We start from the raw sequence: 26,605 nt of genomic DNA on the forward strand, positions 1-26,605 counted from the left end.
GGTGTCGTGTCGACGGCCAGAAGAGAGGAGGAGAAAATACAAGACCAGGTATGTTTGTCGATACTCACTTTATAGTTCGTTTTTTTAGCATTAGAAATTAGGTAAACAATCTTGATGTGTTTTTTTATTGAAAAACTCGTTTTAACAATAAGTCACAGCAAATATGTAACAATTATGAACCTAATACGATCATTTATATTCTTCTGCTTTCATAAGTAATAGTTACTGATTTATTCAATTACACAAACGGGTCTACCGCGATATAATTTCATTGTTTTAAATTATATCGCGGTAGACCCGTTTGTGTAATTGAATATGTGTACAAAACGCGAGAGTTTAAAGTGTTATAGTTACTGACTTTTTAAAAGCGTTTTTCAATTAAAAGACATCTCAAGATAGCTTACCTTTTTTCTGTTCCTAAAAAACGAACTATAGCACCCATAGTAGGTACAAGCTTTGTTGGTTTGGGGCTAGGTTGATTTGTGTAAGATTTCCCCTAATATCTACAGGGTGTCCCAGAATTCGACGTCAAGCTGTAAACGGATGATAGACCAAGTCATAACAGTTATCATAAAAATACAAAAAAAAATCCAACTCATGTTCTTTTAAAAATTATGGTCACTTTAAAAATTCACTAAAAAATCCACACCCTGTAATGGTTCTTTAACTCTTGTTACTACAAATTCCATAATTTATTCTAATTTTTTTATTATTGTGTAATCTTGAATAATTACAGGGTGTGGATTTTTTAGTGAATTTTTAAAGTGACCATAATTTTTAAAGAACATGAGTTGGATTTTTTTTGTATTTTTATGATAACTGTTATGACTTGGTCTATCATCCGTTTACGGCTTGACGTCGAATTCTGGGACACCCTGTATATATTTTATGTTTAGAAATGCATATTGAATTTCAATACTAATGGCAAATAATACCTTGTTTCAGCCCACCGTCATCTTGGATCTCGTCGAGTTTAAGTCGAGAAGACGCCTCTACGCGCACCCCGTGCCCTTCACCAACATTCCGCGAAAAGGGGCCCAATGCAAGCTGTAACCTCCAACATCTTATCCTAACTTATATAACTTTTGACGACCGGTCTGGCCTGGTGGGTAGCGACCCTGCCTGTGAAGCCAATGGTCCTGGGTTCGAATCCAGTAAGGGCATTTATTTGTGTGATGACACAGATATTTGTTCCTGAGTCATGGTTGTTTTCTATGTATTTAAGTACTTATATATTATATATATCGTCTGAGTACCCACAACACGAGTGTGCTTGAGCTTACTGTGGGACTTGGTCAATCTGAGTAAGAATGCCCTATAATATTTATTTATAAGATAACCTCCAATAGACCAGGGGCCCAATGCAAGCTGTAACCTCCAACATAGACCAGTGTTAACTTTCTGATGGCACGTGGGCGGAGGTCGGATCCTGAGGGGAGGTGGAGACAAACCAGCGGGTACAGCCGCCATCAAATATATCTGAGCGGCAGAGGTGCTCAAATATATCTGAACACGCACTCTAGCGCCTTCACAATGGAGACGTGTTCATATATTTATGAGCACCTTGGCCGCTCCTAAATACCTGATGGCGACCTTCTTATGGCGTATATTGGGAAAGTGATAAGAGTACATTACGAATTAACTATAGGGACCGTGCGCGTTGGAGGGTCTGCCATCTTGCGGCCTGAATCGGAAACATAAACATGTACATTGATAAAGCAAGTGCTGCCATCTACCGTTCTCGTACGTTTCCTTGTGCATAGTAGGTTCTGCCATCTTGTGGGCTACATCGGAAGCATAAACGACACATTTACGCCTCCCGCCGAAAATCTGACGGCTCCTATGCTGCCCCCTATAGTCCATGGACCTAAGTTACTGGGTATAAAACCGGGTTGATGACTGGCCTAGTGGGTAGTGACCCTGTGAAGCCGATGGTCCTGGGTTCGAATCCCGGTAAGGACATTTATTTGTTCCCGAGTCATGGGTGTTTCCTATGATAAGTATGTATTTTTCTGTATAAGTACATATGTATTTCGTCGCCTAGTACCCATAGTACAAGCTTAGGTTGAGGCTAGGTTGATCTGTGTAAGATGTCCCCTAATATTTATTACTTTATTTCAAATGAATTTAAAACTTACATGTGTTTATAAACTAGGTTAACTAATGAAATTGCACAAATATACCGGGTGTGGCCTGTCATATGAGCAAAAAATGTAACTGTAGGCTGTACTCGTACTGATCAACATTTGTTCAGCGACTTTTGAAAATAACTTGTAGTTTAATTTTATTTTATTTTTAATACACTTTAAAGGTTATTCAAAGACGCAGTGTATTGCGAATTTTGTTGTGTTTAAGGCTTGACAAGCAACGTCAATCACAATGATATGGCGTGGCGATGGCGTCCATTGAATATAATATTTATTTTGTATGAAAAATAGGGAGTCTAAATACTTCATAATTTGTAAAAGTTGTTGAACATAAGTGTCAACGTTTGAGGAGTACAATTATGTTTCAATTATTTGCTCTTGTTACAGGCCACACCCGGTATTATAAAATGTCGTTTTTATCTTTACGTATTCCACGGTCTCCTTGACTTGTTGGTAGTGACCCTACGAGGTCCCAGGGCTACGAAGGCCCATGTTGGAGTGCCCCTTAACACTTTCGCAACCGGGCAAAAAACGGCGCACTACCCCAGAAACCGGTCGTCTATATCTGCATACAAAACAACCCGCTGGGCGGGTTGTCCGGCATCTGAGCAAACATTACGGCGGTTACCAGGCGGGTTCTCGGTGGTCAAAGTGTTAATACGCTTAACATGAATTGTCTTAACCTCGTAAGGCCCAATGTGCATTACAATGTACGCTCTTTTTCAATCTAATTCGAATCTTTCGAAAACTACATAAGGCAGCATTTGTTTTGTTTCATTGTTTTCTAAAACAAACGAAAGTCACCCTAATCTACTATACAACAAGGTTCAAATTAAAAATAGGGATGCTTAGGGCAACTTGCACCATCCCACTAACCCGTGGTTAACTAGTTACACCAAGAGTTACTATGGTTACCAGTACAATTTGATACTGGGTTAACGGTTTAACGGGTTAACCCCGGGTTAGTGGGATGGTGCAAGTGGCCCTTAGTATGGTGGGCCTTACGAGGATAATATGAATTCGCATAACATAATTGTTCATAACATTGAACAGGCATAATAATAAAAAGCATAACGCCAAAGAGAATTTGAAATAGAGGATTATTGTCAAAGCAATATAATATATATAAACAGCCCTATAATAGATATATTCTCATCCAATTTTAATTAGAAGTATTACGTTATGCGAATTAATATAGACCGCCCGGGTCCCGGGTTGGAATCCTGGTAAGGGCATTTATTTGCACAAATGTTTCATCCTGAGTTATGATTTTTTTATATGTATATAAGTACTTATATATTATATGTATATAGTATTTATATATTATATGTATATAGTATTTATATATTCTTGTATATAGTCTGTACCTTTAGGTATTTAAATAAAAGTTTAGTAAACAAACAATTTGTACATTGTCGGGTAGTTTTAACATTTATTGGTTAACCGATCAAATATCAAACCGCCTGGATCAGTCACTGAACGACCTGACTTTAACCTTTTGGCCGCCGGACCTAGTCCGCAAAGACGCTCACTCACACGCCAGAGCAAATTTTAAGTAAACAACTAATAAAAAGTTTAGGGATTGCAAATAGTGATATCGATATTTACAATTTATGGTAAAAATCTTTTTAATTTAGCTTTGTTCTTATCCTGTTTTAATTTAATTCCAAATTGCCAAAATTAAACATATGTTTTACACCCGAAAATGTTTAAAATATAGGGATTTAACATAAAAAACAACCACTAAACAATGTCGATTCAAGACGTGATATCGCCGCACTAGGCTGTACGAGAAGTCTTTTATACAAGACAACGGCGCGCATGGACTGCCCGCAGTGCAGATCGACAAGGACTGTTTCCGCGCGGATCAAGTAATAATAGTCTCTAGGTCAACGGCGTAAGCGCTTGTCGGTACGTAAACTTTATTGGCGTAACGTTAAAGCTGCGCATCATGTGTCGATAAAGTCAATATACCGGAACTGTTTTAGTGAAAATTACACGTGGGTTGAATTTTTAATGAGTGAAGATATTATTCCGGAATTAGACTCTATAATTAAATTTCAGTTTGGTTTACATTAATATAGGTAAACTCATCAAAAAAACGTTCAACGATTTGTTATAAAAAAATTACACATTAACTTCAATGTTATAACAAAAAACTAAAGTCTGATAAACAGGTATGTCCCTGTACCACTCTTGTGCGAAGCGGTCGCTGCGGTGTATCCCTTCCCACTAAGCTATAAAAGAACATCAATTATTTTTTTTATTTATCTCTTCTGCAATTAAATAGTCCACAATCTACAAGGGCAAATTTACTTGTCTGACTCTAGTTTATAGAACTAAAGAAGCTGCCTGAACTTTAAATATAGTTATGCCTATCTGACTCTCGTTCTACGTATTCTAGTACTCGTAAGTAGTTATACCTACTACTCGTTGAAAAAAATTGGCGATTAACAAGTGTTCAAATATTTAGATAAAAACATATTTCTGACTTTATATTTACTTTAAAAATTCCCATATCGAGTTAACATTCCCATCCCTAGCTGTCTTGTATACAAGACAACGGCGACGAGGAACATGAAAAATGTTGAAAATTGGAGCAATTTTTTTAAATGCCTTATTATAAAAGAAGGGATTTATATAGCGGCTTAAAAAGCAAATAAATGAAAAAACAAAGACCTTAAATATGAACACGAGTGTAAATGAAATTGCAATTGTTATTATTTTCCCATTAACTCAGTGGTTGAATTTGTGTCTTGTATACAAGACGACGGCGCCAGCGTATCGTTCTATCGTTGTCTTCTATACCGGACAACGGCGGTCAAAGGGTTAACCTACATTGTTTGATCGTGTAATGTTTACATCTACCCTCAACTGGCTTAAGGAGGCATTTGAGGGTAGATTTTGTTTACTTTTAAATACCTAAAGATACAGAGTATATATAACATATATAACACACGCCTTATTGAGCTTACTGTGGTAGGTACCAGGTAGATCTGTGTAAAATTGTCATACATAATATGAATTAATTAATTTGTAATTTTTATCGATAGTCGATATCTTAACCTTTTGAACGCCAAACGGCGCATTCATTTGCCTCGTCACTGAAGCCACGGGGGTAAAATTTAGAATTGTGAATAAACAATGCCAACCTAAAAGTGGGGTATTTTTCAGTAGATTATCATCAAAAAACGACCGACGTCAAACGCCGTCTTTGACGTCGTTACGATTTTGCGTTGACGTCACTTACCGTTTGTGGCGCTCAAAAGGTTAAAGATCAGTTGACTACGAAAGATAAGTCACCTGGCTCAAGTTTACTAGATGCATTACGGCCAAAAACTTATTAATCTGCGTTAAGGTTATCCGTCTTTTCTGTAGACATAAAGTACAATAACCTTTAAAGCCAAACTTTCTTGGCGGAGCCTTACAGGCATGTTCCTTTTGATATTTAACAGTTGTGTGGCTAAAGCTTCAGTAAAATTTACCCAAATACTAACGCTAGTCCACAGAAAAGACGTCAGTTTTCCCGAAAACTTGTTGAACCATAAATGAAAGGCATTTTTTTTATTGTTATTCCTTGTCATATTGTTTCATCATTTTTATTCAAGCTTACTTTTAAGGATAAAATAAAAAAAATGTTAAATCAGCATTGTTTTATTTATACTAAAATCATGTTACCTTCTTACAATACAACCTTGCCGATATTACAATCGAAAATGTTAAAAACCGGGCAAGTGCGAGTCGGACTCGCGCGCGAAGGGTTCCGTACCATAAAGCAAAAAAAAAACGGAAAAAATGCAAAAAGAAAACGGTCACCCATCCAAGTACTGACCACGCCCGACGTTGCTTAACTTTGGTCAAAAATCACGTTTGCTGTATGGGAGCCCCACTTAAAAATCTTTATTTTATTCTGTTTTTAGTACTTGTTGTTATAGCGGCAACAGAAATACATCATCTGTGAAAATTTCAACTGTCTAGCTATCACGGTTCGTGAGATACAGCCTGGTGACAGACAGACGGACGGACGGACGGACAGCGAAGTCTTAGTAATAGGGTCCCGTTTTACCCTTTGGGTACGGAACCCTAAAAACATTTTTAGTCAGTCTGTGTATTCTCATTTGTCCCGCCCCACGTGCATTACTGGTGGGGACTAAAGGCGTATCCAGACTAGTCAATTTTTCGCCAATCTGATTATGCCCGATCGAATCAGGACGTGCGGACGCAAACGCCAATTTCGCTCGCCGAACTCAACCGCCGATAATGACCGTTATTATCGATAAAATGAGGTGCGGACGCATGTATACCAATTTGTGAGGCCAGTATTTTCGTTCTGGGGCATTTTTTCAATTTAGAGGGCTCTAATATCACCATAAATCTAAAATCGGAGATTGACGCCAATTTCATTTCTGATCAAATCACCCGATTTGATCAGTCCCGTCTGGATACCGCTTAAAGGTTCGCCCAAAGGCAGGAGTTTCGCACCCCTGGGAGTACCATTACTTATTCATTGGTTGTACCAGGCGTGTCTCACTCCGCGATTTCGTCGCTTTGCTACAGGTAGCTAAAAGTACATCCGTTCGACCCCAATTTTGGGGTTTGCCATAAGCCGCGAGTGGCGCTGTCGCCACCTACCGGCCATATCTGTCCTGATCGTAACACGCGTTTTGTTAGAAAGTGAGTCTTCTGTACCTAGTACTATTATTTATTCTGTGGTTGTACCTCATTACATAATTTCTCTTCATGTGGTTGCGGGTCATCCTCATACGATGGTCCGTCGCGCAGAGGCACATAATAAATAATAATAGTACTACCAAAGAGAATAGATAGTATAGAGGGCTATTGCCATAGTAACTTTTGTAGCCACAGTAAATTTACTGCCATCTATCGACACACGATTAAAACTTAAAATAAAATTGAAAATCTTTAGATTAATCAAAATATGTATACGGATAAATGATTTTTAATTTTTATTGTTCCATACTGACCCATGTTCTTTCACTGATATGTTAAAATTATTAAGTATCAAACGGTGTTGTCAACGCCATCTAGCCCGGAATAGGCCAAAGGTCATGGCGCCATCTATTCGAGAATGACTTTTTCTTGATTTCCGAGGCACGTTTTTTTCTTAAACTTTTTTTATCTTATACGGAGTTACATATATCTTTGGTACTACCATACAGAAAGGAAACTTCCTACTAAACCGAAATTTGACAGCGATTCACGGTCGAATCATGCTGTCCCTTTCCAATATATGCCACTATCCCTTTCGCCTATTTAGGGTTGTCAAAATTCAAGCCATTATCTGTGGTCGTGCACGCAAGTCGTCAATTTGTGTCAACCCTAGTTGCTCGGAGCAATGCTGAACCGAACGGAGCCGAGTTTGCCCGAAGGAGTGTCTCCCCACTGGTACTACTTATTCTGTGGTTGTACCTCATTACATCATTTCTCTTCATGTGGTTACGGGTCATCCTCATACGATGGTCCGTCGCGCAGAGGCACATAATAAATAATAATAGTACTACCATACAGAAAGGAAACTTCCTACTAAACCGAAGTTTGACAGCGATTCAGGGTCGAAGCATGCTGTCCCTTTCCAATATATGCCACTATCCCTTTCGGCTATTTAGGGCTGTCAAAATTCAAGCCATTATGTGTGGTCGTGCACGCAAGTCGTCAATTTGTGTCAACCCTAGTTGCTCGGAGCAATGCTGAACCGAACGGAGCCGAGTTTGCCCGAAGGAGTGTCTCCCCACTGGTACTACTCAGCTAGAGACTGGTACTACTCAGCTGGTGGTAGTGGTGGTCTACTTATTCAGTGGTTGTACCTCATTACCTCATTTCTCTTCATGTGGTTGCGGGTCATCCTCATACGATGCGTCGCGCAGAGGTTTGACCGCCTGCCGATAATACAGCCCCTCGCTATGCAGCACTCGTCTCACTGTGTCCACACTGGTACCAAACAACCGGGCGTAGTGGTGTGTTGACTTGAATCCATTCTCCTCAAATTCTTTAATCATGAGCTGGCGCTGCGAGCTGTCTATGAGACTTGGCCTGCCGGTTCTTTGCTGATCGCGCAATGACCTCTTCTCTTGAAATCGGTGTACCCATAGTGATACAGTTTTCCTCTGTAATACAATAAAATACAAATATGGCATATTTCGAAAATGATGACCATTTTGGAATCCAAGATGGCGGCCACGCATAATGTCATAAAAGTCGTCATGGATGTCGTTTTATAGGTTCTATGGGGCGCGATCACGAATATGACCATTTTGGAATCCAAAATGGCAGCCATGCACTATGTCGTAAAATTCATCATGGAAGTCGTTAAGGCTGATTTAGACGGCGCGCGAACTCGCATGCGATTTTAGTTACATTGCAGACAGTTGGTTACGTCCAATTCAACCGACCGATCAAAACCCGCAATGTAATGAAACTCGCATGCGAGTTCTCGCATCGTCTAAATGAGCTCTTATAATTGTTTACATTATCAAACGAAACATGACATATAAATTGAACTATAGTAGACAACAGGCGGTTTTATTGCTAAAGAGCGATCTCTTCCAGACAACCTTTGGGTGGTGGGCAGTGGACATATATTTTGCTATCTTAAAATCCCATCATACAAGCAAGCAGGCATAATAAAATAAGTCCAGAGAGGAATGGTCAAAAACACGTGCGTGACAAGCAAAACTCACTAATTACTACCACAAGTTAATAGCCATAGTGAACCATATTAATAAGGTTGATTTTTGTTTAATATTTTTTTTAGTAATTAGCGAGTTTTGCTTGTCACCTGACGAAATATAAAACTACTTACAGTAACACCGGTCTCTCTAGCGATCTCGGAGATATTTTTGCCTTTCTCATGCAGAGAAATTATTCGCGACCTTTTACTCAAGTCGATATTACACCGAGAAGTCACTGTTGGTTATAAAAGTAACAATTAACAACCAAAAAAGTCAACAGAAAGCAATGAACTAGAGAGTTTAGAACCAGACCACGTCTAGAGATAAGTGTTTGTCTTTATTACGCCCCACATCACATGGTGATCTTGGCTGGCAGGATCGCCATGTGAGGTGGGGATTAAGACAAACAACTGCTTGCTATGATATTGGTATAATGCGCGTTAAATGATACATGTGTAGCCTTGTATACTCTAACACTGTATATGTGTGGGTACTGTGGGTAAGGCACACACTACACACAGTTATCTTAGATGGACTCCTAGTAGAGAGATGCTCTACACTTCTACAGCAACCCCAACTACATTTGGCCACAAAACAGATAAGTACAGAAGTCAATCACATGTATGTACTTTACTTTTCATACCTACGCTCGGCGGTAGCTCTAGGGTTGTGATTGTTGCGAACTATGACTTATGCACAAAAAACTATCGTGGTAGTGGCACTCGTATCCATCGTATCGTATCTCGTATCTAGTTGTTTGATTTATTGTTGAGGATGAAACGGGAAGAATGGAAATATAAATTAATAATAACATTAATAACTCAAATAGGTATTTTCATTTTAATGTCATTGTTATATTACAAATTTGCCACAGAAAATATCTTGCGATGATTTCGAGATTGGCGAAATGCACGATTATTATATTTTAAACTGTAATAAATTCGCATTATCATGTACAATGTAATAAATTCGCATACGCATTCTCTCTGAAACCACTGGTAGCTTAAAAAACGACAATTCACCGGTTAATGTTGAATTTAAACAACCGTCCACTGTACAGTTATAATAACTTTTTGTTTTGTTTCTCCATTATTGTACAAAAAAGTTCACAGACGCGTGTCTCAAGCGGATGGCACTCGCGCTCGCACTGGTCCCAACTGGTCCGAGATATCGTGTCCGTGAGCGGTGTCTATGTGTGCGTTGCTCGAGCGCGCTTTGTATGTTGATTGATTTCTGTACCTATCTCTTTTGTGATTTGGCTTTTACTCTCAAATTATATGAATACAAGTTCTTTTCCGTACTTATTAGGTACAGTCAGCTGTAGAGAAAAGTGCCCGCCCCTGCATGGAAGTTTGTACGCAAAGGTGTTAGGGCCTCCCCACATCTGGCGTCTTTCGAGCGTCGGCGTCTGTCGGCGTCGGTCCAGCGCTATGGAAAATGACGTCGCTACGCAGTTGCGTCGACGCTGCGTCGACGTTGCGTCGACGTCGGCCATAGAATTGTAGACGCCGACGCTCGAAAGACGCCAGATGTGGGATCCTTAAGCGGATAGTATTACTGACTGTAGGTACATAAAAATTAATAAGTGCAGATTGTGATGAGTAGTGGCGCCCCCTACGCAGAGTTTTGCGTAATATTCCCTATTGTGTTTAGTTTAGTGGCAAGCTAGTGTAGTGTTTCTTTGCTGTTGTAAGACTTTTCTATACATCAGAGAATCAGATGGCGTTAGGATTGAATTGGTTATGAAATTTTGCTGTTGTACACTATCAGTATGAGTGCAGTACAGTGCTTACATGGATATGTTTTTTTGTCGTCACTCATTTTGCCATTAGTTAGTTTTCTTTTAATCTTTGAAGATTTTGAGTCTGGTTGCTCTTTTGGGTCTTCATGTTGAGTCTGCCCTGTAAGTTAAATACTACATTTATTTATTTATATACAAGAATGAATGAAAGAATGGTTTTGACATTCAATTACATCAAAGAAGGGGTGCGGCATAGGGTAATTGCGTCAGTTTACCGTCCAGTGTCAGTTTCCGTCCACTTGACGGATTAGCAGATGAATCAAATGATACATTTAATTTTTATTTGCTTATTGCGAAATATAATTTTTATATAGATAGATACATTATTTAGATACTAAGGATTGCAATAAATCCAATTTTGTGCAGCAATGAAGGTTTATAAGTACCTATTCAAATTTCGTCAAGCGGACGAAAACTAGCGTAATGACCTTATATGAAAATGACCACAAGCACATGACACGGCTCAGCTTAGGGTACAGTCACCTGCAATAATATGTTACTCTTCGAAGGCCACAAGAATATGTGATACGCTCTTATAGCTCTACAAATAAGATCATGTCAGATATTTTGGCGGACTTCATTGTGTAACATATTATTGCAGGTGACTGTACTGGATTAATTATGTAGGTTATTTTGTTCAAGTAACAAGCAAGCATTGAACACAAAGCAAAGCACAGTCATCACTCATCATCTTTATCTTCCTTGCATTGTCCCGGCATCTTGCCACGGCTCATGGGAGCTTGGGGTCCATTTGACAACTAACCCCAAGAATTGGCGTGGGCACTAGTTTCTACGAAAGCGGCTGCCATCTGACCTTCCAACCCAGAGGGTAAACTAGACCTTATCGGGATTAGTCCGGTTTCTTCACGATGTGTTCGTTGATTGAATAAAAACTTAATTAATTATTTATTTATAGCCTTATTTCAGAAAAGGTACTTTTTTATACTAAATCTACAGTTTTCCTTATTCTACATTCTACAGTAACCGCTTCTGTGTGCCTTTGGGCAAAGGCCTCCCCCAATCTTCTCCACTCATCCTTATTAAGAGCTAATCTGGTCCATATTTTTGTTTCTGTCCTTCCAGCCATGTCTTGGATTTCGTCGGACCATCTTTTGAACTGTCTGCCTCTGTTCCTTTTGTGCCCTCTAGGGTGCCAGAGTGTTACAGTTTTGGTCCATTTTTTGAATAACAACTGGTAAATGTCAAATGATATTTCGTACATAAGTTCCGAAAAACTCATTGGTACGAGCCGGGGTTCGAACCCGCGACCTCCAGATTGAAAGTCACACGCTCTTACCTCGAAGCCAGCGCTCTGCAAAAAAAAGAACAGTAAGAACTAAATTGAATGTACCTGGACACACTAGCTCCTTAAGAAGGAATTGCTGGGGGTCAACCTCAACCTCAATTTCCACTTGGTCATTTATGAGGTACATGCCGCTGTCTGACTCAGTCTCTGACTTCACTGCACGTGTGTCCCCGGTCTGTCCCGTCTCGTGGTCTGAGCACATGCTCGCGCTCTCCCGAGGCTCCGACTTTACCCACACACACTCTATACCCTCTAGCGACATAGCCGTCTGTATCAGAAACTGATAAAAGGTGAAATATGCTGCAGACCTACGTCGATGTTCTATTGAAATTGAAACCAAGTCTCTACAATAGAATCACCCCGATATTAACCACGTTTTTGCTTTTGAGAATATTTTATCCTAAGATAACATTATAAATTGTGGAATTTAAATATATGGGTGGAAATAATCATAAATATATTAAAAATGTACATATGAAAGAACAATACAATTCAACAATCTTTATGTCAAAATAGCTCATGACAGTGACATTGACAATCATAGAGCTGTGCATGTAAATAAATTCACTAAGGGTTCCGTTTTTCTGATACGGAACCCACGCAATCAGTGTTTAAATTTATAATTATATTTTTTTTATTCATCACTTCTCTTACGCCAAGCGCGCACCACGATTTTAATTTTTGCGACACGATTTTAGAATCGCGCTGTAATTTATCGCAGAAAATTCAGTGCGCGCACTGCGATGAAAAAGTCGACGATTTGTTCATTCTCGACATGGATGTCGTACCAGTCGCTTGTCGTGAAACAATATGCAATCGCTGTATGACTGAGTATTTATACCACAAAGGTGATCTCCTTCTCTTCCTCCTCCTCCTCATCTTGTAACTCCATTGGAGAAGCAGGTTCCGATATGTTGACGCTTGGAGACCTCAGTCGGCGAAATGCCGACTGAGGTCCCGGCTGCGATTTTATTATCGCAGTGCGCGCGGGGCCATACAGCTTCGTAAGCTGCAATTCACTTTGCGACAATCGCGTCGCGCGCTGTCGCGGAAAAATGTAACAAATCACAATTTTAAAATCGCTGCGATTTTTTTATCGCATATGCGCGCACCGCCATATAAACCCATACGTTACATTTCTGCGACTAAATTATCGCGCGACAAAAAATCGTGGTGCGCGCTTGGCTTTAGGCTAGGGTTTATTATTATTAATAATTTATCTAAATAAAACCGAAGCTCACACAAATTCATAAATACGAATCATATCTTTTATTACAGCTTATTAATGTTGTTGATTTCATTATGGAAAGTTAAATCTAAATCGATCGATTTTACTATTTTTGACATATCCATGATGTATCATAGTCAACACTATTACTGTCATCTGTAGGGATACCACCACGTTATAAATTATCTTAAGATCTGTTTTATTGAGCCCGGAAATAAATTGTTTATATTAAATATCAAAAAAGCCTAACAGTGCTTTAAATACCTCATACATACCTATCTAGACACCTATTTAGACAGAAAAAAACACAATAATTAGTACTTACATTTACATGAACGTAATTTTTCTTCAAATGTGCCTCTTTGGTATTTTTAAGATATTAGCATGGCAACAACGTCGCGAGCAGCATTGAACTCGACCAAACTAAAATATTAAATGTGTTGTTTTCTTTTGATTTATTAGCTTGTAAACTGGTGAAATTATCTAAAAATACTTGTAATATGGACTGCATTCAAACGTTATACGGCAAGTGCCGTTGCTGTCTGAAGGCAGGCGAGCATCGCGACGTTCTTAAAGAATATTACTGCGATGGAACTCGCGAAGTATACTTCGATATATTCTTGGAATGTTTCAATGTTTTTGTAAGTAACTTACATTAAATCCTTAGAAGTGCTCCTGTAAAATGAGCAAGATAGGTATATTCTCATAACAGTATTGAAATACAGTGTTTACTAGTAATAAAAAATATTGAAAGTAACTAGAAATAAATTAATAATTTCATAGGAGTTTTAGTTCTTAAGCGGGCCACTCACACACCTGCCGCAGGGGCAATACCGGTCGCACGGCGGTCGGAGCAATTTTAGGCTGTTTTCTACACACTAGCCTGCCACTCAGTGTGTAAGTGATAGTCCCACTAAACGCACGTCGACGAGAATGGCTCCTGTGTTATCAAAGCACCAAATGATTGGTCCGTTTGGTTCGATAGTCGCCAATGAACTGACTGGAATTGCCCCAATCGTACTACACATGTAACAACCTAGCAGGGCGGTAGATACAATCTAGGGAGCTAGGAAGGTCTTGCGCCCCTGCCCTGCTACCCAATCTAAAAATTGCCCCTGCTTCTCTACACACATCACAATTAAGGAGGCAATTAAGGGTCCAATTCCAATATTGCCCCTGCGGCAGGTGTGTGAGTGGCCCGCTTTAGGGCAGGAACCATTTACTATATGATATATAGCCTGACACATAGTTTGCCAAGTTTGTAAATTACCTAATTACATTTCATACATTAGACCAGGGGTCACCAATTAGTTTCTTCAGGGGTCCGCTTTATTAAAATAATATGACCATCGTGGTCCGTTTCTACTTGAGCTTATTAAATAAGTATTAAAATAATATAGGTCGGCGGTCCGGGATCCCGACGGCGGTCCGGGATCCCGACGGCGGTCCGGGATCCCGACGGCGGTCCGGGATCCCGACGGCGGTCCGGGATCCCGACGGCGGTCCGGGATCCCGACCGCGGTCCGAGATCCCGACCGCGGTCCGCCATTTGGTGACCCCTGCATTAGAGTGTAGAGTACTTTCAAGTTCTTGTAGCTTTACAGAAATTACTTTATTATTTTTTACAGAAATTACTTTATTCTAAACCTTCTGGCAATACCCAATATAGGTTAAGTAAAAAACCTATTTTTGATGTTCAGTTTTTATAGTATTTGCAACGGTAAAGTGGCGCCTTGACTTTAATGGGCGACGATGACCGCTTCCCATCAGCCGGCTTGTCTGCTTGTTTGCTGACTATAACATTAAAAAAACTTGAAACTTCTTGAAACTTCAATGAGTTTTTCGAAACTTATGTACGAAATATCATTTGATATTTGCCAGTCACTTTTCGGTGAAGGAAAACATCATGAGGAAACCGGACTAATCCCAGTAAGGCCTAGTTTCCCCTCTGGGTTGGAAGGTCAGATGGCAGTCGCTTTCGTAAATACTAGTGTCTACGTCAAAATCATGGGTTTAGTTGTCAAGCGGACCCCAGGCTCCCATGAGCCGTGGCAAAATGCCGGGATAACGCGAGGAAGAAGAAGAGAACATAAAAAAACTTATAATCATTATAAAAAGTGTGATTCATCCACCTTACAAGGAAACAATTTTTTTTTCTAGCCTATTTGAGTGTCCCACTGCTGGGCAAAGGCCTCTCCCCTTAATTTCCACGAAATTAATAAATAATTTCGTGGAAATTAAGGAAACTATAAAAAAAATATTTTTTTTTTGTTTTAGCTCTCAACATCAGGTGAAAGCAGTAACCTGATTTGTGTGAACTGTATCCAGAGATTGCGAGATGCCAATGACTTCCGCAAAATGGTGGTTGAGGCAGAGAAGCAACTGCAGTCAGGTAAGTCTGTTAGAGTTAGACCAAGAAAAGTCTGCAGAAATTTTGATAGCCCACACAGTGCATGTGCACATAATCTACCCTCAAATGGCTCCTTAACCCAGTTGAGGCTAGATGAAAACATTACACGATCAAATAATGTAGGTTAAAGTCAGGTTGTTCATTGACAGATCCAGGTGGTTTTGTATTTGGATGGTTTACCAATAAATGTTATAACTACCTGAAAATGTACAAATTGTATGTTTACTTTTATTTAAATACCTAAAGGTACAGACTATAGGTATGTAATAACTATACTATTTCATTTTATTATATAATTATTACAGTGAAAGACCCCCCAGATCTCGAGGTAAAACAAGAAGGCCTAGAAGTGAAGCAGGAGCCCGCAGATGATCATGACTACATGGACACAGACCACAAGGACTTTGGTGAGTTTTAACCTCCTAAGGCCAAGGTCCTACCTATAGTACCTCTTCAAATTTAAATCATATTCAATTGGAATAGAGCTGCTTTTGCTTTGTTTTGTTAAATTTTCCAACAACGTAAAATCCTCTATTTTCTACACTATAGGTTCAAATTTCAGTGGCAAATTTTGCATTTTTTATTTGTATGGCTGGGCTTTGGGAGGATTATCATACAGTTTCCGTTTGCATGGAAAGTTCGTTTTTTTAGCATTAGAAAGAACTTGCAAGAAGGTAAGCGATCTAAACACGTCTTTTAATTGAAAAACGCTTTTAAAAAATCAGAAACGATTACTTATGAAAGCAGAAGAATATAAATGATCGTATTAGATCCATAATTGTTACATATTTGCCGTAACTTATTTTTTAAATGTGTTTTTCAATTAAAAGACACATCAAGATTGTTTACCTTATTTCAAATGCTAAAAAAACGAGCTATAGTGTTTACTTGCCAGCATAGCTTTTTGTATTGGGCTGGCACAACAAAGTTCACTTGCCCGAAATGGCAAAAACGGGATCCTGATAAAAAAACCGGGCAAGTGCGAGTCGGACTCGCGCACGAAGGGTTCCGTACCATAAAGCAAAAAAAAAACGGAAAAAAATGCAAAAAGAAAACGGTCACCCATCCAAGTACTGACCACGCCCGACGTTGCTTAACTTTGGTCAAAAACCGGGCAAGTGCGAGTCGGACTCGCGCACGAAGGGTTCCGTACCATAATGCAAAAAAAAAACAAAAAAAAGCAAAAAAAAAACGGTCACCCATCCAAGTACTGACCAATCCCGACGTTGCTTAACTTTGGTCAAAAATCACGTTTGTTGTATGGGAGCCCCATGTAAATCTTTATTTTATTCTGTTTTTAGTATTTGTGGTTATAGCGGCAACAGAAATACATCATCTGTGAAAATTTCAACTGTCTAGCTATCACGGTTCGTGAGATACAGCCTGGTGACAGACGGACGGACGGACGGACGGACGGACGGACAGCGAAGTCTTAGTAATAGGGTCCCGTTTTACCCTTTGGGTACGGAACCCTAAAAATCACGTTTGCTGTATGGGAGCCCCACTTAAATCTTTATTTTATTCTGTTTTTAGTATTTGTTGTTACTCGTATAGCGGCAACAGAAATACATCATCTGTGAAAATTTCAACTGTCTAGCTATCACGGTTCGTGAGATACAGCCTGGTGACAGACAGACGGACAGACGGACGGACGGACGGACGGACAGCGAAGTCTTAGTAATAGGGTCCCGTTTTACCCTTTGGGTACGGAACCCTAAAAATGTTTTATATGATCAGGTACCGAAAACGACGACACACTTGCCCGCGACGAAGCTCGTTTGTTGGCTCGCTTCCCAACTCTGCGTGCTCTGCCAACGAGGGACACCCTGTATGACGTGTGTCCTCGATACGTCATGCATCTCGACATGTTGAGGGGTAAGTAAGAGGGGTGCCAAACCAGTGTTGCCAACTCGGATTTTGAAAAAATGCTAGACTTATGTCTAGATTATGCCAAAATTATGCCAAAGTTTTTTGAAATACGCTAAAAAAAATGCTAAAATGTCAACTTGAAATTAGATACTTAAAACACATACATTTTTCAAATTTGCCGCCTTTTTCTACCCACCCACTGATTAACAGTCTGCCGGACGGTATCGTCCTGTCTGTTGTTTGGAACTGTCAACAGTTTGTTGTAACTGACAGGCCGATACCGTCTGGCGGACTGTTAATCAGTGGGCCCCTTTAGTGTTGAAACAACTTGACGTCCCTTTGCGTGCACGACCACAGATAAGAGTCATGGCTTGAATTGTGACAACCCTAAATAGCCGAAGGGATAATGCCATATATTAGAAAGGGACAGCATGATTCGACCCTGAACCGCTGTCAAACTTCGGTTTTGTAGGAAGTTTCTTTTCTGTACGGTAGTACTATTATTTATTGTTAAATTGATTGACTGTACCCCACGCCGTAATACGTCCTTTGCTCCCTTGTGAGACAATCTATTATTATTCTATTGCAGGAAAGAAAACTCGCTCAAAAGACATAGAAGAACTATTAAATCTGGAGGCTGAAATGGAAAGCAAGCAGAAAAGCGACCAACGCTACGTCACCGAGAAGGCGGCTCACATTCACAACGCACAGCTGATTTTGGAGCACTCCAATGTTACTGCTTTCAAGGTACTAAAATTTGCAAAATGGGAATAAAACATTGATGTTATTTAGACTACGTCCCATAGCAGCAACATCACCATCAAAAAGACCTTTTACACTATGTAACAATAAAAACTTGTTTTAAGGGTTCCGTACCCAAAGGGTAAAACGGGACCCTATTACTAAGACTTCGCTGTCCGTCCGTCCGTCCGTCTGTCTGTCACCAGGCTGTATCTCACGAACCGTGATAGCTAGACAGTTGAAATTTTCACAGATGATGTATTTCTGTTGCCGCTATAACAACAAATACTAAAAACAGAATAAAATAAAGACTTAAGTGGGGCTCCCATACAGCAAACGTGATTTTTGACCAAAGTTAAGCAACGTCGGGCGTGGTCAGTACTTGGATGGGTGATCGTTTTATTTTTGCATTTTTTTCCTTTTTTTTGCTTTATGGTACGGAACCCTTCGTGCGCGAGTCCGACTCGCACTTGCCCGGTTTTTTTTTATTAATAATATCTCTGAAACTTTCTCTAAATATGATCAGGAATACGCTGTTAAAATTATTCGGTTTCCTCATGTTACACCGTGTATGTACTGGCCTTACGGGCACTAAAAATGATACTAGTTCAGCGGTGTCACTCACGAATTCCAGCCAATCGTGCAGTCTAGCGCAACTAGTTGCGACCAATAGCGCGCGTGATGCGAGCTCATCAACCAATCGCGTTGTATCACACCGCTATTGTGTCACACCGCTGTACTGGCCCTGTCATGCCTCATTATTATTGCCCGTAAAGTCAGTCCCTAGATATCTATGACAATGGAATAAAAACTGTCAACTGCTCCCCATAGAGGGCGCCTATAAAGAAGTTGCAGTACCCTTTTTAACGCATAAGGGTGTTAGAAATTATGCTAAATTGAACTCTATCACTTTGAAACAAAGATCATAATCGCGTGGGAAATATTCCCTGGCTTGAGAACCCTTGGCCCCTCACATCTTTAGGAGTGCTGGCAAACTCTTTTAGACTCAGGGCTATAATCGCGAAAATCGAAGTTCGCAAATTGCGGGCATTTTTCTCTGTCACTCTAATTACGCCTTCATTGGAGTAAAAGAAAAAGATCCCCGCAATTTGCGAATCTCGGTTATCGCGGTAGCCCCTCAGGCTGGTTATACTGTCACGAGGACCGTCCGTGCGGATCGCTCCGCGCCGGACCAATATGTATTAAGTTCAGGAAGCATTTTAGAGTAAAACACACAATTACAATACAATACAACAACAAAATTTGGCACGGACGGTCCGCGTGACTCTAAAACCAGCCTAAGACTCTTATTGAACTCAAATGAGTGAATGACTATTTAAATACGTACATAATCAACATAGCATTGTAAGAACATAAAAAACCGGGCAAGTGCGAGTCGGACTCGCGCACGAAGGGTTCCGTACCATAAAACGAAAAAAAAAACAAAAAAAGAGCAAAAAAAAACGGTCACCCATCTAAGTACTGACCACTCCCGACGTTGCTTAACTTTGGTCAAAAATCACGTTTGTTGTATGGGAGCCCCATTTAAATCTTTATTTTATTCTGTTTTTAGTATTTGTTGTTATAGCGGCAACAGAAATACATCATATGTGAAAATTTAAACTGTCTAGCTATCACGGTTCGTGAGATACAGCCTGGTGACAGACGCACGGACGGACGGACGGACGGACAGCGAAGTCTTAGTAATAGGGTCCCGTTTTACCCTTTGGGTACGGAACCCTAAAAATTAAGTTAAATATGACAAAAGTAAAAAAAAAGTACTCAAATATTCATTTACTTTGAGCTGACAGCCATTATACATGAAATAATTTTTAAATGTCATGTTATTTTAGGGTAAAAGCAGAGTTGGACTACCCTGTTTCTTCTGCAAAGACATCTTCGACAGCATAGAAGAATTACGAACACATCAAAAAGAACACAAGAAAAGTGACATGAAGAAATCCCTGAATTCCCTAAGCCCTTACTGTCTTATTATAAATGTGGACATAACTGACTTAAAGTGTACCTTATGTGACGCTAGCTTAAATACTTTAAGACTGCATCGAGCAAAATCAGCGAAAACGGCAGTCACCCTTTAGTCGCTAGCGTTCTCATCTCTTGATAAAAAATAATATAATAAATGTCATTATTATCCCAAAGAGTGTGTTTACAACGAATCACCCTTGAAAATCTGAAATCTTTTACAATATAATAAATACACTTATGCAAAGTTGTACCTAAAACGTGATGAACGAGTGTCAGCGTTTAGTAAAATTTGTATAAAAAAATCGATGCTCATGCTATAAAATCGAGTGATTTCCAAAGCCAGATAACTGGACTACAACGAATCAGGCTTTTCCTATTTTTCCTCTTAAAGGCTACAGAGAAATTCAATCGTAAACGTAAACTTTTGTAAAATTTCCATACATCCGCCATATCTGTCAAATTCTCCTTCTCCTCAGATGCCCGCTGTGGGCCGTTGGAAGCGGACGCTTACATCTTTCTCCCAGTTTGACATTACGATTTGGCATATATATTGACAGAAATTCATGTCCATATACAAATGATGATACCAGTGAAAAACTGTGTTCAAAATAAATAGGGTAATTAAATACCGTCACACGGAGATCTAGAGTCATTAAAATTTCGATTTATTTTATTCACAAGTCATAATACTTAAAAAATATAACAAATTATTTAATAAAATATATGAATACAACCAAATCAGTCTAATTAGCTTCTTCCTAATTCACTTAAAATTAAAAAAGTTTGAAGATTTGTTATTGCTTATTGGAAAAAAATTTCATTGTGCTGGTATTCATATTACGTCATTTTAAAAATATAAATGACATAATGTCAATATACTAGATAGACAATTTATCAAAATTCATCACATTTTAACGTAAACAATATAAAATTATTAAAATTATATTTATGAACACGAAGCAATGTTGTTCACATAATTTCAGCAATAAAATTCTTAGTTTCAACCAGTTTTGTTGCTATTCTAGGAGCTATCACGTGCTTTGCAAGTTAATTCAATGATATATCATCAAGAAATTGAAATCAAGAGTCGACCTGCAGTCTCAGCGAGTTTTTGTGGCTATATTATCAATTGAAAAAACGATATTTAAGGCCAATACCATCGCAGTAGATAAACGTTCATGTGACGATTTTTATATAAATGTATCTATCAAATAACAACGTGCTTTTATTTCATTGATATTCGGTGCAAAACGATAACTCAGTAACGAAATAGAATTAGATTATTAGGTTTTTTCAGTGAACGGTTATGTTTATGAGGTCTTATTATGTCTTATCAGTGTGGCTTTGGCCTTTGGACATTTTTGTAATGCTTTGTAATACGGTAGGTGAGGTATCTATATCCCTAATTACAAGCTTTTATTTAGTTTCACCTGACCGTTGTCTGTCTGTCTGTCTGTAATCAAATCTTGCACCTTAAATTTGATCCACTTCCTGGTTTCCGATTGAGCTGAAATTTTGCATGCATGTATAAATCGGATGACAATGCAATATTATGGTACCATCGAGCTGATCTGATGATGGAGATAGGAGGTGGCCATAGAAACTCTCTCTGTGATGTAATATCGTAACCTAATTGTGTTAGGGGTTTTTAGAATTATCTCGATGAGTATTAGCTGTCTGTCTTAAGAAAAGTACAGTCAGTGATAAAAGCTTGCACCAAAAATTAAATTTTTGATAAAAACTTATTGTAATAACCTTTTCTTGAATGAATTACAAATTAATTATTTAAATAAAAAAGTGGTCCACAAAAATACACATCCGCTCGGTCCGCTAAAAAAATTTAAGTCCTACAATCCCTAAGTAGGTATATTTAAGATTAACAATCAGTAAATATCATTAATTACGCTCAAATGCTTATGTTTCAATACAAATTGGGTGAGATATTTCCGACATAAAACCTAAAGGTAAAAGTACAATTTGCTAAGTAAACTGTCAATCTACATTAATTATAATAGAGGACAGCTTACTGAAAATTATGAACAACATATAGGTACTTTCTAAATAAAATACAATTTGTTTTTCCATGACTCATGTAGGCCTTATTTTACTATAGACCATTTAATTGAATATGATATTGAATATATTCATGACAAAAGGTAATAAGGCCCGGTAATATTCTCTGTTATTCTTGAACTTGTACTATGACTAAGAAGGCCCACTGTCAGTGCAAGTAACAAGGCCCGGCTCCGAACCAACATAGTATGGTTTTTTCTTTATAAAACGTGTACTTTTCAAAATACGCCGGAATATTTTTATAACTATTTTGGTATATGAAGGAACATGAACAAATGAGAAATCTATATTGAATTGAATTGGTGATAATATCCTGATATTTATGAAACTATTTCAGTTAAACTAAAGGTGGGCCTTACTATATTTATATCTATGTATACTGTACTTCAGTCGTATATGTATGTTAGTCTGTAAGGTATTTGTAATATGGGCCTTGTTGCCTGACTTAAATTTTAAATAAATAAATAAATATACTCAGATCCTATATTTGGTCACTTTGACCGTCACTATCTATTTGATGCCGATTGTACTAACAATTAAAAGTAGAGCTCATATGTACTTTTACCTGTACTGAATCTTAAGCATTTGAGCGTAATTAATGATGTTCACTGATTATTAACATTACGTGTTAAAGAACCGTTACCCGTCCCGTGTCCCGATTTGGTCCATGGTGCGTCCATTATTGAATTGCATACTAACGGATAAGGGTTTACGTGTGCATTCACGGAAAAATAGTTTCATTGTTCATTGATACTGTCAAATATTATAAAATATGTCTCCCATTTCTATACCCTTATTACCAAATAATGCCAATAATGAGCTGATTTGGCCCGGTAGCAACAAGATCGTACCGTGTACCAAAAAGAAGGGAAAAGGGGAAATGGTCGGCTCCCCAGGTCCAATCTATGCTTCATTTCTTCATGCTCTTAGCAACTAGGGCAAGTTATATATCATTTTTCTATAATTTAGGGATGAAGAATTCAGTTTTTAAATAATCATTGTACCTTTTCATACAAATAAACTGATTTTTGCACAATAAATTAAAATTATATGTATTTTTAGGACAATTTTAGCCTTCACAGTCACAGTGTCGCGATGTGTACTAAATAAAACAATGTAAAATTTTGCTCATTTATTCCTCATTCTAAAAAAGTATCACTTTAAAACTCATATATTTTTTGTGAATAATAATTAGTAGCGCATGGCGGTGATTATTTCTATTTAAATTGAATTATGGCCAAAGTTCAAACATTAAAGATGTTTAAAAAAAACTGAATCTGGCATTTGAAAAGTGTGAAAACAATGTTTTAATATTTTACAGATAAATTACAGGCGATAATTTTACAAATGAAATAGGTTTCTGCCACTAGCAAAAAAGTCTACTACTTTATAATAGTCTATTACTATTATAAAGTAGTAGACTTTTTTGCTAACAAGGTATGCCCACCAAATACGCTTATAAGAACGATATTATATTCTATCGACATAGGTAGTCTATGAACTATCTAATTTATTTAAATGTAATATTATGTGCTGAAATTTAATTTTTTGGTATAAATTATATATACTATCTAATGATATACAGGGTGTAGTCGTTAAGTGTAGCCAGGATATAATTCCGTAAATATAACAGATATCACAATACTTCAAACTGATATCGAAAGTGCGTTACCCAATGAGTAAAATTACATTAATTACTTTTTTTAAATAATAGCAGAAATATCCCAAACATTAACTTCAAACCCTGTGTAACCTGTAAGGGATTACATTTAGTACGACGACTCACCCCTCAAAGAACGTTGGTGTCGTAAGAGATAAAACTGCTTGAGATTCATTATTTGCGATAATACACTGTAATAAAATAATAAAACTACCGTTTATGAAATAATAAATCTAACGTTTATTTTTTAATTACACCGCAGACATCATTAAGAAATAATTAAGAGGGCCCGTCAATTTATCGCACAAGGGAGTCATTTAGAAAAATGTACTTCCTTAAAAAATAAATATTAGGTTTATTATTTCATAAACGGTAGTTTTAGTATTTTATTAGTTTATTATCGCAAATAATGAATCTCAAGCAGTTTTGTCTTTTACGACACCGACGTTCTTTGAGAGGTGAGTCGTCATACTAAATATATGGGAGGGTTTGAAGTTAATGTTTGGGATATTTATGCTTTTATTTAAAAGAAGTTATTAATGTAATTTTACTCATTGAGTAACGCACTTTCGATATCAATTTGAAATTTTCTGATATATGTTATGTTTACGGAATTATAGCATGGCTACACTTAACCATTACACCCTGTATAATTTACTTCGGGACGCGATATGGCCCAGAACCCATACTATCCGGGACACAGTTCGTTAATATTATGTAGGGCTAAAAAGGCCCTCTGTCAGTGCGGGTGACAAGGCCCGGACCCGGGCCTTATTGAACGTATGAGATGAAATAGTAAATTTAAATATATTAATATAGTTACCTAGGTAATTATGAGTTCTTTGATTTCCCGATAAGTTTTAAGTATGCATCACTTACTGACTTACAAAAGTATAAGAATTTGTGAATTGAATGTGAAAATAATGAATTTTATTAGATGTTTTTATGCCTAATTTTATTATCAATAGAGCTTTAAAAATTAAGCTATAAGTGAAATATAATAAGCTCCTTTAGTTGTAAAAAATATGTTACAAGACCTATCACTAATGAAGGAATGATTTTAGATATAGTCCACTTTAGAAGTCCGCAAAATACCAAAAAACCTGGGATTGGTATTTCGCGTTTGTGGTTTTATGCGTCTAAAGGCTTTTTTCGAGTAGGTAAAATAGACGATTTCTTATATCTTTAATAAAAAATCTTCTAGGTTTAATTCGGTCTATGTTTACAAACCGCATACGATCGCTCACCACCACACTGTTAACTGACAGTTCGTAAACCTTATTACAAAAGGCATAAGGTCCACCGATGGACAGTTAAGAGCGTCGCCGTTTGTACCTATCTTAATACAAAATTCAACAACGAAAATAATTAATGACCTAATACGTCACATACCTATGACATGACATGAACAAACAAGGAAAGCTATATATAAAAAGTGTTTTTTCTCTGTCTTCTCACAAAGGAAACCTCTGACAGTTTGAATTCGTCAAAGAAGGTCAGTAGTTAACACTAAACTCGAAACCGCACCTTTAAAAAAAACGTTAGGGGTCACTGAACTGTCCCAGTAAATTGAGGTAGTGTGCGTGAGCTGCGTTTGTGTGTGAAATGGGGTAATTTGACAGAATCTGAAAATTTACCCTCCTCGACGCCCTCTTAAAAGACTTTAAGTGTCATCTAGAATCAAAACATAGTAAAAAGTTTTACACCGAGTACGAAGACAGAGTAATACCATTCAAAGTACCTATGGATAATAATTATATTTGCCAAATATGTGGTTTGAAGTTTGAGACTTTAGGATCATTAGAAAGACATATGAACGGACATTTTAGAAATTATGTTTGTGATGAGTGCGGAACGGGATTTATTACTAGCTATAGATTAAAAATGCATATGAAAACAATGCATGTCGAAGGTACTTTCCAATGTGAAACTTGTAAAAAGGTGTTTTCGTCACATCAGAAGCATAAAAGTCATGTAGACACAGTGCATAAAATGGTAAAGCGCTTTAAATGTACTAAATGTTCAGAGCGGTTCACGGATTATTTCAAACGACATCAACATTTAGTTGACAAACATGGTCAAGCCGAATTAGAATATAAATGTAATGTATGTGATAAGGTATATGCGAGAAGATACATGCTATCTCGACATATGAAGCGAGACCATTTGGAAGAGCGTTATTTTCAATGTGAGATATGTTCTAATAAATTCTTTGCTCGGCGTGATTTGGAATCGCATATGGTTAAGCATACCGGGGCTAGGATATTTGAATGTGCGGTGTGTAAAAAGGCATATGCGCGGAAGAAAACGTTGACTGAACATATGAGAATACATAATAATGATAGGAGGTTTTCTTGTACTGTTTGTGGCCAGGCTTTTGTTCAGAATTGCAGTTTGAAAGGGCATATGAAGACCCATCATCCTGAGTACGTAAGCTTTGGAGAAAAATGAAGTTTGGAGAAAATTGTTACTATGTATTGGATATATTAATTTATGTATCTGCTAAAACGGTATCACTTTATATCAATGTTATATTAAATTTTTATTACTAGTAATCTTGTCTTTTTTATTTAATGACAACTAACCCCTGTTTTTGCCCGCCGTGTAAAAAAATTACTGTTTTGTGTATTGCTGCGTCCCTGACGTCAGTTATTGAATCACGGTCAATCAAATCAAGTGAAGTCGGCGAGTCTAT

At 38.0% G+C, this 26,605-nt stretch overlaps 5 protein-coding genes across 6 annotated transcripts in view; 4 read left to right on the top strand and 1 right to left on the bottom strand.

Moving 5' to 3' along the window:
* The window catches only part of LOC134676301 (insulin-degrading enzyme), a 55,319-nt gene extending 49,526 nt beyond the window's left edge, over window positions 1-5,793 (top strand). The window contains exon 26 of the mRNA XM_063534676.1: window positions 946-5,793. Within this exon, the coding sequence (XP_063390746.1) occupies window positions 946-1,053 (108 nt within the window). The 3' untranslated portion in view covers window positions 1,054-5,793. The remainder of the gene's footprint in view (window positions 1-945) is intronic.
* Window positions 3,539-26,605, top strand: part of LOC134676272 (zinc finger protein 85-like) — a 28,969-nt gene continuing 5,902 nt past the window's right edge. The window contains exon 1 of the mRNA XM_063534642.1: window positions 3,539-3,561. The gene's annotated coding sequence lies outside the window, so the exon portion shown is untranslated. The remainder of the gene's footprint in view (window positions 3,562-26,605) is intronic.
* On the bottom strand, window positions 5,798-12,321 carry LOC134676279 (uncharacterized). 2 transcript variants are annotated; one of them, XM_063534651.1, is made up of 5 exons: window positions 11,989-12,321; window positions 10,630-10,737; window positions 8,968-9,071; window positions 7,973-8,272; window positions 5,798-7,577 (listed from the first exon to the last, which is right to left on the bottom strand). In XM_063534651.1, exons 1-4 carry the CDS (start codon window positions 12,203-12,205, stop codon window positions 7,982-7,984), a joined length of 720 nt encoding a protein of 239 aa, XP_063390721.1. In that variant the 5' UTR covers window positions 12,206-12,321; the 3' UTR covers window positions 5,798-7,577; window positions 7,973-7,981. The 2 variants fall into 2 exon arrangements, with proteins under 2 accessions (XP_063390721.1, XP_063390720.1); XM_063534650.1 differs by having other exon boundaries at window positions 5,798-8,272.
* LOC134676591 (uncharacterized) lies at window positions 13,581-20,290 on the top strand. Its single transcript, XM_063534984.1, has 6 exons — window positions 13,581-13,812; window positions 15,449-15,563; window positions 15,887-15,988; window positions 17,319-17,456; window positions 18,040-18,197; window positions 20,045-20,290. The coding sequence occupies exons 1-6, from the start codon at window positions 13,672-13,674 to the stop codon at window positions 20,288-20,290; spliced, it is 900 nt and encodes a 299-aa protein (XP_063391054.1). The 5' UTR covers window positions 13,581-13,671.
* Window positions 25,546-26,453, top strand: LOC134676592 (gastrula zinc finger protein XlCGF7.1-like; the record flags this gene model as incomplete). Its single annotated transcript, XM_063534985.1, has 1 exon — window positions 25,546-26,453. A coding segment is annotated over one exon (816 nt), but the record flags the coding sequence as incomplete, so codon positions are not given.

The sequence above is a fragment of the Cydia fagiglandana genome, chromosome 24 (genome assembly GCF_963556715.1).
Source record: "Cydia fagiglandana chromosome 24, ilCydFagi1.1, whole genome shotgun sequence".
NCBI lineage: Eukaryota > Metazoa > Arthropoda > Insecta > Lepidoptera > Tortricidae > Cydia > Cydia fagiglandana.